A 20298-nucleotide genomic window follows, 5' to 3' on the forward strand; every position below is an offset into this window, starting at 1 on the left:
TAAGAAGTTCATCAGCAATTCTAAAAAAGAACTTGCACTTCTCTTATAAATTTACTAAAACTTTCTAAATTGGAAAAGTGCATAGCTGGTTCTTTGTCTGAAAGGAAAATTAAATGTCTTGATGACAGTATTGGTGTTTACAGGGCCCAGATCTTGTAATCTTTTAAAACATGTATGCTTCTACTTATTGTCATCTTTAAAATGTATTTCAAATTAAAACCTTCATTTAAAACGTTTCCCAGCAATCCACTATAGTATATGTACAGAATTAATGTAATTAATAAAAAGACTCACTGGAATCTTGAAAAAAACTCTACTCTTTTAAATAATTCTGTTAACTTTGAAATTCTGATTGTTTGAAATCAATAATATCATTGTCAGCTCATTCTCTTTCTTGAAAACTGAATTCATACTGGAAAATTAATGCTTTGCTAGAGGCTTTGCCCTTTGCCTAATGTAAATTAGAGAAATTGATTAACGCAATAGGAAAAAGTTATACTTTCCCCTGTAATATATTTTTGATAGCTGTTGCTTGATAAATTAGTATATTGTGTGTTTTTAAATGAATATGATTTATTACTGTTTTCTACATTATGAAGAAACATAAAAAAATTGTTTGCAGGATCATTGACTTGAACATATCAATGGCACTGTTGGACAATCCTTGCTGAGTGTTAAGATGATTTATGTAACAGACCGAAGGTTTCCACAGTAATGCATTACAGTCTCAAGCTATCAAGCCTTGTTCATGCAGAGACAAAAGAAGCTGAAAAACACTCGCTTCTGAAGGCCCTTTGCGTAGAAATTTGAGATAAGGTTGATCCTATTAAAACTCCTAGAAATATCTGCTGTTAAATATATTATCCTAACTTTCAAATGTGCATCAGGTACATTGCTGGTTTTCCTTTATTAATGAGCTCATTGTTTTCACATTACTCTCGATTCATAACTATTTCAGTTATGTAACAATGTGTTCAATAATAGAAGAGGAGACAGCCTGAAGCATCTATCTTTTAAAAACTGGCATCTCGCCACAGCTCAGATGCAGAAGCCTTGGTGCAAATGAAAAATTAAGGCACGCTCTATATAGTTGGTGGTACCTTTCATTTAATTTAAATTAAATATCTATACGCAAATTCTTTTAAGGAACTGTTGCTAATACCAGATTCTGTTAAGCATATGCATGATGACTGATGGAACCACTGAGACACAAATGTTGTCTTCTGTGCTGTCATATAGTAACAGTTCTGCTCTTTCCAGAGGGATTTATACTGGTTGTTTGAATGCTTACTGCCTCTTGTGGTCAGCCTGTTTGAGGTATCTTGGTTGGTTTCCTTTCTGTGAATTCTTTTTAAAGTTTTGTTAAAATTACTTTGAAGCATAAGTACATTTTACTGGCCAATATGCATTCATCACTGTAGAGTACATAAGCAAACGTGCTTTATTTTTTTTTCCAGCTTTCTCCCTATTCCCTTTTCCTCAGTTCTCATGCAGCAGGTTGTGCAAGCATTTCCCTTATTTTTCTTGTAATAATGAGTATCATCTGCATTCTTTGAAAATACTAGATTTGTGTGTGTGTGTGTTGTTAGCACAGCAGGATGCTTAGCCTTAATTTGAGTTATGTGTTGCTAAAGTAAAGAGCTGACCTTTGACATACACCTTTACCCCCCACCTCAGTTTTTCCCCCCTTCCATAGCTTGTTGCTGGATTTGGCTTGGCTAAGTGGCATAAAAGATAAATTGAAGAGGAACAACGAGGTCATTGTTCTGGAACAAAAGCTTGGACTTGGGTGGGACAGTGAATCAGAGTTAAGTGTTCATATAATTTTATTCTGGCAAGCTTTCCTCATAGAATTATAGGCTAAAGTGACATAGATAATGGGTTCTCTTGATCTCAGATTGGGCATCTCAAAGACCATCTGCTTTACGAAGTTTCCATCATTTGAGGCAGAAACGTCACAAATATTTAAACAGAAACATAGAATCTTGTCCTTCAGATTTGGGAAGACATCCTTGATTCAAACAGGTTTTCATGGTTTAGTGTCTGTCAACAGCCCAAATTTAAGGATGCTCAGTTCTGAGGTTCCCACTAGTGCAGCTCCCATCTGAAATATAGTGGAATCTGCTTATAATAAACAGGTGTAATGAAAAATCTCTTTATAATAAAGTAAAATTAAAGCCTATGTCTGTTCAGTGCTGTGCAGTGGGTTTAATGGTGTTACTTTGCAGAGGGCTTTCTGGAATGTAATAAAGGTCCAGGAAATTCCCCTAAACTGAAGAGCTGATAAACACCTCATCCACGCCCACAGCCATGAGATGAAAGCAAAACCACTGGCCGATTTCCTAGAAGCTCTGTGGTAAAGTAAATAAAGCACTTACTGCTTCTCTTTTTAAATTCAAAAGTGAAAAGGGGAGATTTCTAATATAATATTAATTATATTATAATATAGAATGAAGAGGAGCTATTCCTTGTCTTTCTGAATAGAAAAAGTCCTGCTGACAGGACTATGAAGGAAACTATGAAGGAAAAAACCCTTGGTGGGGAAAGACCTTAAACTTTCTCCCCACCCCCAAGAAAAACTTAACAGAGCTGAAGCTACAGGCTGCTATTTTTTATTAATACATATGAACTGCACTTATGAATTGTAATTGGACACAGGGAGTGTAGCCTTCCTTAATGCTTTTGATGGTAGATAACTGCTTTCACTAGAAATTCCAGATAAATAGCTGGTTTGGAAGGAGAGAAGCTCTGAGAAAGCCCAGGGATCAGAAGAGGATAATGACTGGACTCGGAGTGGGAGATTTTGCTGCAGGTAAAACCTCAGGCTTGGCCTTGTGCTGGAGTTGCCCTTCTTGGGAAAGAAGGTAACAACATGGTGTTCCAGGAGAGCCTGTTACCAGTACTGGGTCAGTTGCATCAAGAGGATTCCAGATAGTTCCTCAAAAAGGCTTTCCCAGTGGTGAGGGGAGAGATGGTAGCACTGTAGGAATGGGTGTTTGAAGTTTTTAGCTGCTATTGGCAGGACAACCATATGCCCTGTTCCTCACTTCTTCCCTCCATATGCAGTTGCAACAGCCTGGTTTCTAGGATACGTTGGGTTTGCTGCAAAAGTATATAGGACTTTTGGTGTCTGATATACAAGTGTGCCATGTCATTAGAAGCATCTGAACCATGCTCCTGGACAAGACAAGCTGGACTTCAATACTATCACTGTTAAAGCATCTTCCCTGAAGAATTTATGTCTGTATGTGTTACATACACTTATACTAAGTATGGAAATACCAAATGGGCTGAAAATAGGTGAATAGTCGAATAGGGTGCTCTGCAGATGCTTTCAAATATCTGTCCATAACATGTGGCTTGGATTCTGCCTAGCTTTATTAAAGCAGTAAAAAAATATTGTGTCTTAAAAAACAAACAAACAAACCCCACCACCATTACAGAAACTATTAGTGCATGAACTATATGTTGGTTTTGTGTGTTATTATTACACTGCTTCTATTACTTTAAAAATATCAGATGTAATGGACAGTGATTTGGTAGTTAATATGGGATCAAATACACTCTAACTGGTTAGCAAGCAATAATCAGAGAACAACCGTCCACTTAAAATGCTTAGCCCATATAATATATCTATAACATTATTGTATAACTACACATGATGCAACATGGGTTGTGGAGTTCTATGCAACCAGAGTTTTACTTTCTTTTTAATAAATGAAGCTAATGTCCTAACAGCAGTTCAATTGCTTCCAACACTTTCAAAGTGTTACTAATTAAAGACGTATTTAAAACACAGCAAATCAAAGCCTAACTAAAGTAAAAGCTGGACTATCCACATATGGTGTGCAAGATGGGTGTACAAATAAGACAGCAGATTTGCTGAATGCCCCCACTATGGATGTAGACACCCATCCTGTCAATATTTGGTTAAAGACTATTTGTTTTTAGTAGTGAATGTAAGTTGAACTCCATTCTTGTTAAAGAAGTGGTGGGAGAATACTGTAGACTCTTGTTCTACTCTTGCTTAAGGGAAGTAGAAGGGCAGATTTATCTTCCTTCTCTAGAAGATGTTGAAACATCGTGGTTCAGCAAAGATGCAGCACAAGGTATTTGCACTGTAGGAAAGTGAGAGAGAAAAAAAAAATATGTTAATACATCTTTGTACCTGCAAAATCATGGGAAAGAAAACTTTTTGAAGCCATCTGTCTTTTGGGATAGTAGAAAAGACAGTGTTGAACACAAAATATCCTCTTTTCACTGCTCATTAATCCCTCATGGTAGATGTAGGTTACAGGGATGTAAAATCAGCAGGATTACAGTAACCAAATCAAAGTGTACTTGTGTGAGATAGTGCTGGTCCAGAAGAGCATTATGATTGTTGTCCCTTCCTTCATTTCTGTTCCTCACTGCTTTTTAGTTGTGGCATTAGACATTCAGCTCACTTTAGACACCTTTCTCTTCATCATCGATTTAATATAATGGTAATTAGCAAATAGTTATACAGTGTCTGTAATACTTTTATTTGGTTTTGCACAATTCATACATTGTGGTTGAATAAATATATTGTGTTCCCTTTGCCATGTGTAAATCTTCTCCCCATTTAATGAGGGTCTATTTTTACTGTATTTCCTGCCTTGGACATGTCTGCACTGATGGCTGCATCATGGCTTCTAAAAGCAGGGGCAACTATGACTTATAAATGGCAGTAGATTCACACCAACTTCCCATGGGGCCAGTGGCAAGGGAAGAGCAAACTCCTGTGCTGAAGGTGAGAAACTTAACTGGAAAGCATGGGCAGAATCAAAGTCCTCACATATAAGGATGGTGGTATCACTACCAAAGCATTTCTTCTCCCTGTTTTGTTGCTTTCATTCTTTGCGATTTTACTTTGGCCTCTGCAGTCTAGCCTTCCTGTTCTATTTCATACTGAGATATTTGGTAACAAAGGTGTTATTCCTGTTGGGAAACAAGCAAAGCAACCAGAACCATGGCAGTGTGCACTACAGCAGTTTCTTCTGTGTTCAGCAGCTCATTGAAAACATGTAGCAATGTTTTGGTGTTGCTTTAAGTTTCTATGTCCATGCTTGTACAGAAGAGAGTAACCTCAGGCATTAGAAGAACAGTATTACTATGATGACTAATGAAAAAGGCCTTCGTTTATAATGGGGCATTGATTCTTCCCTTGTCCTTCTGCATGAATTCATGTACCATACTCCATTTGCAAACTTGTATTGGAAAAAACATTTTCTTCTAACAGTTGCTGTTTGTTCCCTCATTTTCATCTTTCCTGAAGATACTTTGCAGGAGCATAACGTATTTAAATCTTTGCACTTCTAGAATTAACAAAAGCAGCACTCAGAGCAGGGCTGTGTTGCTGCAGAGGGGTAGGAAGGGTGGAAGAAGTCTCTGTGCTATAAACCTTGTGACTGTGTGCATGGGATGGGCAAAGACTGATCACTTACAAGGAGATGAGAATTATGGCTGTTTTCAGAAAAGCAGAGCAGGTTTTCAGGCTGAACCGCTGCAATGGATCCCTTTAACTCCTGATTTGGATCTTGTATCCAATCCTGCTCACCGTTTTCCTTTAAGAAATACAAGCATACCCACCCCTATTCCCTGAATGAGCCTACCTGCTGTATGAAGGATGTAGATAAATAATAACAATTATCCACCTTGGTGCATTACTCTGACTTTGCCTGTGGCTTTTCCATGGATGAGATTGAGTTGGATGACTTAATGGCAGCAGACAACAAGAGACTATAGAGTTGCTTTGTGGAGTAACTCATTTAGATGACTGACAAAATGTATGTATCATTGAACTGATAGATTAAGAAAGGAAAAATCAGTGTTTTAGAGACATCATAAAAGTAGTTTTATAAACACAAAGTATGTTCATACAAAGTATGTACTCTTTCTGTATTTATTTGTTTTCCTTTGTAGCAAAACAAATGCATGGCTCTCCTGTAAGCCTAAAAGCAATATCTTTCTTCTTCACTATGTAATTCTTAATCTGAGTAGCAGGGAGTCCTATGAACCATTTTGAGCCAATGCTAATTTTATAAATTGCATTCCCTTTTCCACAATTCCCATGAAAAAGGTATTCAGCTAGATGAACACTCTTGGAAAATTTTAATAGGACCCTTGAAATCTGTCTGAATTCAGCTTCTTTAAAAAAAAATCTCTTTCTAATGGAAACTGTGAAAGTATCAGAGATTCTTATGCCTTAGAGGCAATTTCTTTTCCATACGTAATGGTGCAACTCCACTGTTATAATATATGGGTGTTTAAAATATTCTCTTTGTTAAATTCAAGCTCCTGCTTAGAAGTATGTGAGTTGGGCTCTTTTTGTTTGTTTTGTGTGAGTTTTATTATTATTCTTGACCATTATTCATATAATTTTCATAGCACTTTCCCTTTGTTGTTTTTTTTTCCAGTCTTTTCCTGGCCCAAGTCTTGAAAGTGAAGATTTTAACATACCTCCTATTACTCCTCCGTCATTGCCTGACCACTCCCTGGTGCACTTGAATGAGATAGAGTCTGGGTACCACTCTCTGTGTCATCCCATGAACCACAATGGCCTCCTCCCATTCCACCCACAAAACATGGATCTACCTGAAATTACAGTTTCCAACATGCTTGGCCAAGATGGAACACTGCTTTCCAATTCCCTCTCTGTGGTAAGCATTTTCAGTCTTTCCCTTCTGTTCTAAGTTGCCAAATCGTGCAAATACAGACCTGTGTGACAACCTCCAAGGGGGCAGTTCCTGCACCACCCAAGTCTTGGAGCGAGTTGGTCTGACTCTGGATTTTACATTGTGTTCCCTATATCAAATCCCCCCTCCACCAGAGTCAGTAGGGGTTTTACAGTTGAATTCCTCAAAGCCAGAGTGTTACCTCCACCTTCATTAGAATTACTTCCACTCTATGCGGATGTAAATAATGGCAAAAGGAGGCTCAAGGCTTTGACTTCTGCTGGAGCAGAGTTTGGATTCAGATGACTGTTGTTCTGTGTTTGTCTGATGAGGCTCTTTCAATTCTTATTTGCATGTTCTGAGAGATGTACAAAAATTTAATATCTCCTTTCTTATTTACTGCACGTTTGGAAAACAGCAAATGTTATTTCTGATTCTAGGCCAAATCTTATAGCCTTTTTACAGTTCCCAGTCCTTAGCCAGCCAGAATCCAATTGAAATGACTGGACAATTTGCTTATAAAGCCCGTCAGGTAGTCATTATGGCCATAATCTTGAGAAGCTTGATATAAATCAGTTCTTTCAATGTTAAATTGCTTGCAACAACTGCAGACCTGCTTTACATGTTACATTTTCAAGTGGGCTCTACACGTAATTAGTATACTTCTTGCATAGCAGCTCCAGACAAGATTATTTCATGTTGATGTGGAATCCCATGGAAGAGGATGGGGCCTGGCGTTGTTTGGGCTGCACTGGACTTCAGGCACTCTGCTAGATGGGCCCAGGAACTGCAGATCTGTACAGCCAAAGTTGAAGATCTTCCACTCCTTGAGATTCAAGGGTCTGGGCTTCTCTTAAGCATCAGAGGCTTAGGGCCCTATGTCCCAGATGAGTGGCTCTGTGCTCAGGAACTGAGGCTGTTTAGGTTTCCAATTTGCTACCTCCCCATCATATTACCTAAAAAAGATAAGTCAGTCCTGGGAGCCTGGGAGCTGAGCCAGTATAGGGAGGTCTGGGGGCTGAGGGATCTCGGCTTGGCTCCCCATCAGCCCCTCAGACTAACAGCCCCAGAGCCAGGGGCCATGGTGGCCAGAAAACAGTTAGTTTACAACAAAAATCTATCTTGTCACAGGGCTCCATTGCAACTTAATTAAAATAAAGCTGTCATGTTTTCGAGGAGCTCTGCAGTCCCTCTGAGAATGTCCAACAAGCTGTACCGCAGAGGGGTTAGTCTTGGCTTCTTACATGCTGCTTAGTTGCTACTGATTTACTACAGTGTTGCACGCTTTGTGTTTGAGGTCAGAATCTGACCCCAGCATTATGTTCAGTAGTGGGAGGAGGGGGAAGAGACAAGTTTTCATAGAGAAATACACTTCGTGGAAATGTTTTGAATTTTACTTCCATTTTGACAAAGCTGATGGCATGCATTAAAGAGCATGAGCTAAATCTTCTGTGGGGTTCTGAGAATCAGAATTATAAAAGGACGCTTGACACCCCACTCAAGACAAACAGTATTTCATTGAACTGACCTTTTTTGAGCTATGGCTGCAGCTCAAAACTATGCATTCTTTTAAGCTCTGATGTTCCACATTAACCTCTAGCAACAAGCTCTGAACAAAGGGCCTTGAGAGTTTGTAGATCATCACAGTGAATTATTGCATTGAGGACAAATACAAAAAAACTGAATAATATGGCTAGACAATTTTGCTATGGGGACTTAGTGTAGATCAGAAAAAATGAACTCAGAAATGAAAAAAATATGCACTAATTTTAAACAGTAATTTCTGAGGATTCTTTCACTAAATAAAGCATGATCCTTGAAGCATCATGGGCTAAGTCAACTGTTATTCCTAACTTGCATGCCCCTTGCACACAAGAGGGCAGCTTAACCAGCAATATTTTTAACTCAGGCTGGCTTGTCTGTTGAGAGGACTAAGCTACAACTCATGTTAGTACAACTGGTAGGATGTTAACACCACAATTTTGTACAGTTCAAACACTGTTTAGCAGTATCTTTCCTCTGATTTTAATTTGATGACTTGAGAGGAATTAACTTGAGGGAGATAATTTAATTCTTTAGTGAATTCAGTGACTTCTTCAGTGAACAGAATGGCCCTATTGTCCTTTTAGCTTTCCATTGATGAAGAAAGACAGAGGATTTTGTAGAGTTAGCATTCTTTCCTTAGCTTTGAAGCTCTTTTTTTCACTTCAGAACCATTTACATTTTTTCTTCAATATGACTCTTTTCTCTTACTGTTGCTCATCTGTAAGTTTCCTTTTTACTATCTCATCAAACTCTGATCCAAGTACTTGCCTAAATCACTTTTATATAGCCTCACATAGAAATAATGTACAAGTTTCTTCAATCTATCTAAACGCTCTGTGCCACATAATTTCTAGTATATCAACTAGAACTTATTGTATTTGGAAACCATGTATCTCACTTAATTTTTCAGGGCACCAATGAGTATTTTTAGGAAAATTATTCCTAGAAATAAATCTGTTGGCTGTTCTCTGTCCTTCATTAACATCACATCTTCAGCAAAATTTTCTTATAGTGGGACAAATTCAGCTGCAGTGCAATGTGCATCTGACTGAATTTGGTCTATTTTATTTTTTACTTTCAACATTCTTCCTATTAGCCAGTTTTTAACGCATATTGGTATTTTAGCAATGATACCTTCCTTTTTGTCTGTGTTAGAGTGAATAGTTTTCAGTTGATGTTTTTTATAGACAAAACATTAATTAATGCTAGTCAGAAGAGAGAAAAGAAACACAGTGAGCTCTGAAACAAAGTAGGAAAATTATTTGTACACTGACTGTAGCATTTTTGTTCCATCTCAACTACCAGGTGATTTCAGATGAGGATTTCTATGATTTTGGACAGATTGAAAATTGAGGATGTACCCCCCCTGAAACCACTTCAAAACTCCCCCCGATTAGAAGTCCTGGTTTCATACTGTGCAGCACTCTCTCCAAGCTGCAAATGAAATCCCTTTGAGTAAGGATTGCAGGATTTGCCCCAAGCTCTGTAAGAATTCTCCTCTGTGGAAGTGCTTAAACATACACAATAAGAGCCCACTACCAGCTCAGTGAATTCTTATTAGGGATCAGCTTCTTACTGCTTTTTACACTGTGGGAATTCTTTCTGAAAAATTTTACAATGCTGGGAGATGAAAATTTCCTGTTGCCATTTACTGTGTCTGATACTTAAATTTCAAATTAGCCTTCTTTGAAGTCTTTTTGATTGATTTAACTTCCTGTTGCACCCCCACTACTTTAAAAAAAATCACTAAAATTTCTCTTTCTCATTATTCTGCTGTCAGTTCATATATTAGCTTTTATGTTTGTATATTTCTGTTTTGCTTGTGTGACATAGAAGCATATACACATGCACACTAATTTATACTGTGCTGTCACATATAGATTTCTTTAGATGCCCATGGGATATGGGGGGTTCAGAAGTCCACAGCACTTGTGCAGAATGTGACACACAGTGGTATGAACACGCAGTGTTATGAACACACAGTGCAGCCCCAGAATGGTCAGCTAGATGTGGGAGCTCTCTGAAGTCCTCCTTCAAAATAGACATGACTTCTATCCCTGGTTCTTAAGTGGATCCAGTGAAATATAGATAGAGCTACTAAAGGAAGATGTCCTGATGGTCCTGTAAGCATGTTTGTTTCTTTATAATGGAATAAAGATCCCTTCCTGATCCACTACATTTGAAGGTAGCCCCATGTAGGTTAGATTCAGTTCCAGCTGGGGCTTGACCTGCCAGCGCTTCTCTGTTTGCATGAATTGTCCTGAAATATTCCAAGGACCGCAAGAAATACCCTTCTGACATTTGCAAACAAATATATGTATACATCATCCCTATGAGAATGCGTGTTTATCTGTAAAAATGCTTTTGGATGTGTTCTATAAAATGAGTCTTACTGTATGTTCATTTTATCAACAAGATTATAGACATTTCAGCTTCTTTAGTATAACCTATAGATGATTGCTTTTTTCCCCAAGAACCCGGGGTTAAAAATCACTGTGCTGTTTTTACATAGAGCGAAAAAAACCCCTATTTTTGGAATGCTTTCATTTATAATCTTGTGCTGATCTTTTTGAAAATGTAGTTCATGATGGTATACTGTAGAAAATTTACACGAAAGAAATGAAAGAGATTCTAGTTTCTTGAAATGCTTCAAATTTCTGGGTTTGAAGTTTAAAGTAGAAAATATGTTAAAAGGCAATAAAATCAGGGGATTTATTTCCCAAATGCTCTATTGGTGCTGGCAACAAAAGCTAGCATAACGTATATACTTAGGGTTTACTGTCATTTTTAGTATACAGTCAAGGCACAGTTCGAATTCAAAGGCTACTGTACAACTGTTTTGACAACCACCACATCAGTAGGTAATGTGCAGGACATATGAAACTGAAGCAAAAAAGTTTCTTTAGCTCTATAGGGAGTGCAGTACATCAATGAATTCAGATATATTAGAGCAGCATGAATTTCTAATATGTTGCTCTTATGGAAAAGACCACTGGCATATTGAATAATGCTGCTTTCAAAGCAGACCAGAAAATGTGATTACAGACAATTCCATTGCTGTTTTTAAAATAAATATTTTCAAAATCTTGAGGTATTTTATTTCATGTAATGCATAAAATACATAGGAGTGGACTAGAGCTAAAGATCTTCTAAGACACTGAAGAGTAGATGATGTCAGCTAGAATTATTCAGATGTGGAATAATAGAAGCATTAGTTCAAAATAAAATGCATGTCACAAAGGCCCATGTCCTTATGTAAAAAAAAAAGGAAAAGGCAATAAAAAGCTTTTTTTTTTTCAGACTTTGTCAGAGGAATAAAGGCGATGAATAATTATTTAACATTATGCCCCAATTCATCAAAGCCCGAACAATTACATTATACTTTTTCATGAATTATATTTTTTAGATATGCGGCCCATGAGAGAGTAATATCTTAAACAAAATGCGGCACTGTATAACAGGAAAGAAAGCAGACAGCTGCTTCTTTTTTTCATTTTTCATCTCAGGTAGAATGAAGCTAGTATTTCTTATTCACAGTACGGCTGCTAATAAATCCAATACAGGAGGTTGTTGTTGTTGTAGCTGGGATGGATTTAAGAGACTTTGTTTTACCCATTTCGTACATATTAGTTTAAATTCAGTATTCATGACTCATCTTGAAGCTGACCTATATGGTTGATTTTTTTTGGCATCTTTAAGTGCAAACTACTGCATCAAACAGAATTTTTTTATTTCTGATGAACATGATGAATAACTTTCATAACAACACAAAAGATTTGCCCCTTCTAACCTAAGTGCTGAGATTTGAATCATGCTTGGATACTTTTTTCTAGCTTGTCTTGCATGCCAGTGGTAGAAGATACTTTGAGGCTCTGGTGAATACTTCACATTTGTGCCTCATTACCAGGCTCTGGTCTTCAGTTTACATCAAAATTTACTGTTATGCTATACAGACCTGCTGCTACCCCAAATTTTATTGCAGTGAATTATTGCCATCAGAACCATCAAATCATAAAGCCAAGGTCATGGAACATCTTGTGTTAAAGTATATATTTTTTTAATCTTATTAAGCAACTTCGTATTCTTTCAGGATATCTTTCTTTTCCTTAAAAAACAAACAAACCACCATATTTTACAAGCTGGATTTTCTCACTGAAATAAGCCTTATGTGGCAAAAGGTTACAATAGTTAGTGTATGCTTTTTTTCAAACAACCTAACCATAGGGATACACAGCCAAATTTTCAGCTGATGTCAGCTGGCGTAACTTTATTGTCTTTGGTAGAATTATGATTTATTCCATCAAGGTGTCTGGGACATCATATTAATCTTTCCTTACTTCTGGTGTCTGTTTCACTCTTTTTTCATCAGAAAGACAACAGAAATAATATGTAGAGGAGCTGATTAACATGTAAATTGATCAGGATTTTATAAATACCTGCATATTGTGTATCTGCTTGCAGAAGGCTCTTCACCATGCTACAAAACAAGCATTAAAACATCTGATGTCTAGAAATTACAGCTATATAGAATCAGACTGGAAACAAAGCATACATTTTTAACAGTGATAGAGATTTTCCGTTTAGATAATGTACTATGGCATGTGGTTGGTTTTCTATACCTGAGGATTGAAATCAAGATGGGACATCTCTCAAAAAGATGTGTGCTATCTAGGACTGGTCTAATGACACCCGCACTACTGCAAAGGGCCCAGAACCTTCCTGTGGGTGACATGGTCCCTTGGGGGCTCTTGGCAGTAAACATTAGTCCATGCAGACATGGTAGGGGGAACATCGCTAGTAGCACCTCGGCTAGTAGCACCTCAATTGGTAGCACCTCTACAGTTTTTCTCTCCCAAGAGAAAATCAGCAGAGTAGAAGAAAGCAGCTGAGGGTGCGAGCTGTTGATGGACTTCACCTTCTCGAGGTCAACTAGGACTAGAATTGCTCTGAGAATATTTGTGGCTAGTGCTCTTCATGAACTTAGCTTCTTTTTCTGGTCTTAAACCATCTGGTAAGGCTATACCTTCTGTCTCTAAGCACTAAGAACTTACCTTAAAGATAAAGCAAGTAAATATTTGCTCATTACTGTAGGAAAATATTTGTACACAAATGACCAGAACTCTTTTCAGAATAATTCCAGGTCTCATTTTTAAAATTGCCAATGAAGCTGTTGATTTACTGTCCTTTGGGAAATGCAGCATTCCATTTATTTGAGTGCGGTTCTTGAGACTTCATGTGGTTCACATATTTCACAAATTCAGTAGAAAAACAACTTCAGTATAATTTCAAGAAGGAATAATAATTTATTTTCTACATGAAAAAGTGAGAGAAAAATGTGTAGCAGTATTCATTATTGTTTCTTAGATTTTAACCAGATAGGCACAGGCTAAGACATGATGAATGTGGCACGGAGAGAAATCCTTCACTTGTGGGTGGTAGATTATACAATGCCTCACATGTGAAGTACTCATAGGAGTGATTAATGCATAAGCAGCATCATAGCTGCAAGTGTCAAACAAAACAGATAATAGAGTATGCAAATAGAGAAAACATAGCTCTCAGAAAATGTCAGAAATTCAGGGGTTTCAGCAGCAGAGATTGTTGACTTTAATCTGCTGCTTTTAACATTGCATGTACTTGTCGAGAACAGCAAGATAATGAAATGTTTGTGAAGAGTCAGTCTTTGGCAAAGAAAATCTTAGTGATCTTAAGGCCTGTAGATGGAATAGAAGTGAAATGTCTTTCTCAAAAACCCTGAAGATACTTTTGTGAAAACAAAAAGGAAGAAGCAGCCCACAGTGCAGATGAAAGAGAGAGTTTTGTGCATCAGTTGGAGTAGCCTCTCCTTCCACTTATTTCATTATTGAAATTTATGCATTTGTATTTGTTGAAACTTGAAAGCAGTTGAGAAAACTGCACACCCTTCATGGAGATGTACTGCATTCCTCATTTCATCCCATCTTGTTCAGGGAGCAGAAAGATGGGTTGTATGGACGAGACCAGTCCCACTATGCAAATAAGTGCAATGCAATTTATCTTCCTTGTGGCCTGTACTGTAAGCAGTGCATCCAGTGTACCACTGCTTACGTTTGTCACTTTGTGCAGCTCTTTGGGAATGATGTGTGTCTTACATGGACCTCAAAGTGATGGAATTCCTAACCTGTAGCACTCAGACGTGAAGGAGTTCCATGGGCATGACCATACTACCCATGCTGAGAGGGAACTTGACTGCTCATACCCTTCCTGGGAAATTTGGCTGGAATGAATGAAAGCACAACTGTGTTAGCAGTTTTAGCTGGATTACACTGATAAAGCTGAGTCTGAAGTTTCACCTACAATACACTACTGATTTTTTCATAAAGCCTCTCCTAAACATCCCATAAGTACTCCTGCATAATCCCAAAATGCTCTTACCCTGAATCCCATACTTATAGGCTGGAGCTCCCCCCAGTCCCACAGGGGCTCCAGCATTGACTTATCTTGATGCCCACTGACTTATCTTGATGCGTCCACTGTCTTAACTCAAGCTGCCATTTGCCTGCTGGAAGTTCAGATGTGCTGCATGACTCTGCTGCAGGTTGAGACACCAACAGTCCAGAGCTTCATGACGGTGTTACCTGCTAGAACAGAGTGTGAATTCTCCTTGTCTAGTCTTGCCTATGTAGAGTCATAGATATCTAGCAAATTTTAAATTCACTGCAGGAGCAAAAAGACTTCATTGGCTATCTCAATTTTTCTCAACTGAAGAAATTTAAAAGGTCCAATGCATAGTCTCAAACATGTTTTATCTTTTTTAATGGTTTTACAGAACTTTAAGTATCACTGTTTCAGTTTTCCACTGACTTTTTTCATCAGGAAGTATATTGCTGAGGGAAGAAGAAAATTCTACTTGGTAGTGGTTTGAGGTTTGGAGAAATAATCATCAGTAAAAAATAACTCATTTCTTATTTTTATCTCTTGTTCTTTCTCAAGGCAATTAAGAAATGCTGAAAGTGTAAAGATGTCTAGTCCTCCCCTAGTGTTTTCAATAACATAAAGATTCATTTTAGATTGACGTCTGCCTCTGTTTTTTTCCCCCTTCATTTATACAAAGTCTGTACAGACACACTATGTAAATATAATGTAAATACCCTTTCTCATTTTGGGACTCCCTGGGGATAGTGTGTAAACCCTTAACCTCCAATGCTAGTGTAATGCTGTACTTCAGCCACGTCGGCGACTTAGGAACTCATTTCTGTAGCCCCACTCACACACCTTTAAATTGCATTTATGGCATGTTGTACATGCTGCTGCCTGTATATTTGGACAATAAATATATGAAAATGAATGTTCTTAATTCATTTTCTGTGCATATCATAAATTGATAGTTACAAAAAAGGACTTAAAGTGTGTTGTGGCATCAAGAATCCTTATGGAGTGAGGAAGACCTCTGAGGAGAAAGCTCATGCATATCATTCAGTTACAAAACCCACAAAAATGAACCTTTTCTGTCTGAAGTGAGGTGCACATAGGCGTTACAGTTCGTCTTACATATTATCAGTGTGTGCCCAACGTTCCTATTTCAACCAACATGCGGGGGAGAACAAGAGACAAAGGAGATGTTACAGGCAGTGACATGGCACTCCTTGTTCCTGCCCCAACCTGGAGGTGGTGCGAGCTGCAGTGCTCAGGCTACATACACACATATACATGGATACGCATATATATGAACGTATCTATGTATATGTGTGTATGTAAGTATGTATCACACTGTTGATCACTGAAGCCCTCTGCTGGAAAGGGAACGTAAAAGACAGGATGTAGGAACTGCAAGATCCCCCCTTCCCCCAGGTGTGGATCCACATTGTGCATTAAACAGTGACTGAAACTAGAGCAACTTTATGTGATGGGCACCTTTGCTACCTGAGTTAAAGGCAGTAGCCTAGTTGCTAAGGTGAAGAATGGCATACCTAATGCATAGGAAGATTAGGCTGCTCTGTATCACATCTTCGAAATTCCACTTCCTGGCAGTGGTGATATTGGGCTACAGGTGCCTTCCCTTCATCCTTACGAATGTTATATTAACACAAAAGTGGCTGAAATTAGATGGTTTTGTCCTTTAGCAAAAAAAAAGCCCTGTGCATGGAGGATTTACAGGATCAGGCTCTTGATGAGAATGCAACACTGGTTTTTAGTCAGAGATGGGACTTCCTTCTAATACACTATAAGATTACCTTCATTCATACATAAAGAATTTCAGAGATTAACTTCAGTTTCCTACATATGCCCTAATAGTCAAGTGTGGGATCTCAGCTAAATGAATTTTATTACACTCCCCTTTCTTATGAAGTAGCATAAAAAGTGTTTAGTGCAATAGGCTTAGTTCTGATCTGGATATTAAGTACAGCTTAAGTTGCTTGGCAAAAAGAGTACAGTATAAAATAACCACTGGCAAAACTTTTAAAAGTTACTTTTTCTGGGAAAAATAAACCACAGTATTGGAAAACTGAAGTGAGGGCCACTCTGTTCTTCTGCAGCACCTTTATTGTTTCTTGAAGTGCTTTGTAGTGTCTAATTAGCTAAGAAGGTAAGGTACTAATAACGGTATAAATAGATATTTGGAATATCAGCCCCTCATATCTGTCAAGTACTATATTGTAGAACAAAAAGACATTTACTTTATTAAAAACACAATAAAATATAACTCACAATATATAAGTAGAGATGAGTCTCAAGTTGAAAAAGGCTGAAAGAGCAAGAAATCAAGGTAGAAGATGACGACTCTATATTGTGGGACCGATAATAACGAAGGTATTGCCAGGAGCTGATTTTATGTCTGTTGGTTGGCAATGTAAAGGTGGGCAGCAGTGTGGTGAGAGACAACTTTCAATATTAGAACTAGAAGAAGTCCTCAAATGTAATAAAGGCAGGAATAAACTGCCACATGTCACACATCTAATATAAAGCAATTTTGGTGACTGCATATAATTGACAACTGAGATCTTTAAACTATGATGCAACCTGGAAGTGATACAGCAGCCTTATTTAGGAGCCATGGGAAAGATGTGAGGATTGTTTCACTTGCCCTTGAAACTCAGTTGGCTCTCGGGAGAAGTGAAGTATCTCTTTAACCACAGAGACTGATGCTTTGCTGCCCCAGACTCTCAGTCCAAGACTTTATGGCCCAGTTGCAGAGCATACATGTTTCTTTTCCCTCGCCATTGACTTTCGTGAATGCATGGAGGGGAAAACACCTGAAAAGAAAGTTCTCTGCCCAGGGCATGTAATTTTAATTGTGACAGGCACCATTGCACTAACTTCATTGTTTGTGGCCTCTGCCTCTGAACAGCATTTTAGGAGCTCTGTGACTTGCTGAAAATCTCAGTGGGCTTTTCAGAAACATTCTGGCCTCATGTTGATCCTGTCCAGCTGCAGGGGCTTTCCCAGAGTTCCAACAGAAACAGAGATCACCCCAGAGCAGATGCTTTTGTTTGTTGGAAAACTGTGAAAATTTAGATTTGAGGTTATATCAGATTAAGGGTGTGTCAACGAAAGTGTTTGTCAATAATGATCCACGCTGCCATCATAATTTGGAAATGGCTTTCTTTGTAATGTCAGTGTGCTATTTTGAAACATTTGTTATCATTTTGATTATCTTATAATTAAAAACAGTATAGCAAAACTGCACTACAGGAAGAAAGTTACATGAGTAACCTGACCTCTTGTATCCTGGCTCAGTGCAGCTTTAATGCTGTGTTACTTACCAAATTACAGAGTTTGGTTCAGAAGGAGACCTACGTTCCCTCCCTTAGTCTAGTCCAAGGGAGGAATTTAAAAGGTCATCTCTCAAAAGTGGGTTATGCTATATGTTTGTCATTTCTGACAGTTGTTTGTCTAACTTATTTTTTAGACAATTCCTCTAGTGGCAACTGCACAGACTCCTCAAGCAAACTCTGGGTGCAGGTCCTCAACCTTAAAAATTCACCTGTTTATTGTATATGTAAAACCCAGCAGTCAGTGGAGGTTACTGCAGATCATTGAATCATTTCAGCTGTCTTTTATTTATTTTTTATTTTTAAAGTGTCCTAATATATGTATATATTTATCTTTATAAAATGTATATTTATCTAAGAATGAATGATAGGTAATAGCTAGGAAATAACTATTCAATAGCTAGGAAATAAATATTCAAGAGGATGTACATTAACTCAGACTGTTTTGGTTCACAGCTGACTTGACCATTTAAGAAACAGTAGAAAAATAATCAGCTTTTCTCAAATCTTATTAGCATGTAATCATGATCCAGATTGTATTAGCCCATAATCTACACTGAGCAAAATAAGTCTTCTTGAAGGTTCAGCTATAGTGTGTTATTTTATGAAACTGTTTATGTACATATTTTCAATATTATATTTATCATCATCTATTACTTAGAAAGTTAGGGTGAAGGAATAAATGTTTATGATACTTCAGGGTTATCACTGCAGGTAATGGGATAAAAATAAGCAACCGGTGAAGGTTGGAAAAAACCCCTGTAATGTCATCTGAATAGTCTGCCAGGTAGTGTTAAAGCACTGGAACATACACATATGGGAAAATCCTGCACTGGCTGGGAGATGGGATGGATGATTTAATAGACCTTTCTTTGAGATGTAATTTCTATAACTGCTTGATACATACACTAGTGTTCAGACATTTGGACTCATTTCTTGTTTGTCTGGCAAATTGTGTCTTGTGAAAGGTCATAAATTACAGTAAATAGACTTTGTAGAAGATGAGCTACATGATATACTTGGAAAGAGTTTCTCAGCTGATATTCAAGACATTAATGCCAAAGCAGAAAAAAGCCCAATAGAGTCCTAATCCAGAGGCTTTGCTGGAGTGCAGTTCTAGGAAAGTGCACTGCCATAAATAATATTTACATTGAATAGAGTCTTCTGTATTCTAACAATAACTTTGGATAGAAACGATACATTATACAAACAAATGTTACTTACTTAGAAGTTTTTCTTCCTGAGTTTCCAACAAAGAATTCACTGATGAAGGAGAGAGGGGGAGAAGGAGGGAAGGGGGAAGAAAGGAAAGCAAGCATTTATAAAAATGTTGATGTAGTTATAATTAGATCCATTTTAGAACCAAAAGTTTTATGCAGAAACTGACAGAAGGATACACAATAATTATAGTTTGCTGACAAGCTGAATAGAGTTTCCTTTTTTTATCTTATGGTTTTAGGAAACCAAACTGTAAATAAATATGCAGTTTGACAGATTGTAATTGCGATCAGCAAGGCATCTTTTCATTTAATCAGATGGTGTTATTAAAATGGGCTTACAATTAAACATTTTATAATGTGACGTAGATCTCTATTAAAATTCTCCAGCAAACAGTAATTTGCATTTGATGCTTCTGCAACCCATTTCTATTTGCAGAAACGTTATTGGCTGTGACCTTCCAATGGTTAGGTCTCAGTTTGCTGTTCTCCTCCAACTGTGATAAATGATATTAAGTATCCTCTTTCTTTACTTCAAAGTGAAGCTTAAAATATTAATTTTGCATTCTTTCATTATATTATGTTTGACCCTTGTCAAAACTGCAAGAATTTAGCCGAAGCTGGTTTGTACCAGAGGAGGTGGAATTTTTCTTAACTTTAGAAATAGTAGGTTGGATGAACACTAAGCATGTATTTGAGACACAATTAAATGCTTCTAGACAAATAATGTGGCTTTTGATAGATATAAGTAGCATTCATCATATTACTGTGCCTAAGATATCATTCCAATTCAAGATGACACAAGGCCTTGGATTTTTCCCTGTCTTTCTATAGATGTGATCAAGTGATTCCAAGAAACGTAACAGTGTGTTTTTCTGGAAGACTTTGAAGCATCGCTGCTATGATTCCACATCTGTTATTCCCACATGGAAGGCCACTATTTGCTCCCGTAGTTTTGGCAACCTGAGTAGGAGAATATGAACAGTCAGAAGTGGTTCAGTGTTCTGCCTTGTAAGACTTTTCCAGGCTGTAGCTACTCACTGGGATCACCATCCTCTAGGCGACAGACATGTAAAAAGGGAAGTGATG

The 20298-nt window shown here is 37.7% G+C and overlaps 1 protein-coding gene across 1 annotated transcript in view; it reads left to right on the top strand.

Annotated features, from left to right (window-relative positions):
* Nucleotides 1-20298, top strand: part of TOX (thymocyte selection associated high mobility group box) — a gene marked incomplete at its 3' end in the record, with an annotated part of 213787 nt that overhangs the window by 122935 nt on the left and 70554 nt on the right. The window contains exon 3 of the mRNA XM_080340150.1: nucleotides 6438-6680. Coding sequence (XP_080196276.1) covers nucleotides 6438-6680 — 243 coding nt within the window. The remainder of the gene's footprint in view (nucleotides 1-6437; nucleotides 6681-20298) is intronic.

This window comes from Nesoenas mayeri, assembly GCF_963082525.1.
Source record: "Nesoenas mayeri genome assembly, chromosome: 2".
NCBI classification, from domain to species: Eukaryota; Metazoa; Chordata; class Aves; order Columbiformes; family Columbidae; genus Nesoenas; species Nesoenas mayeri.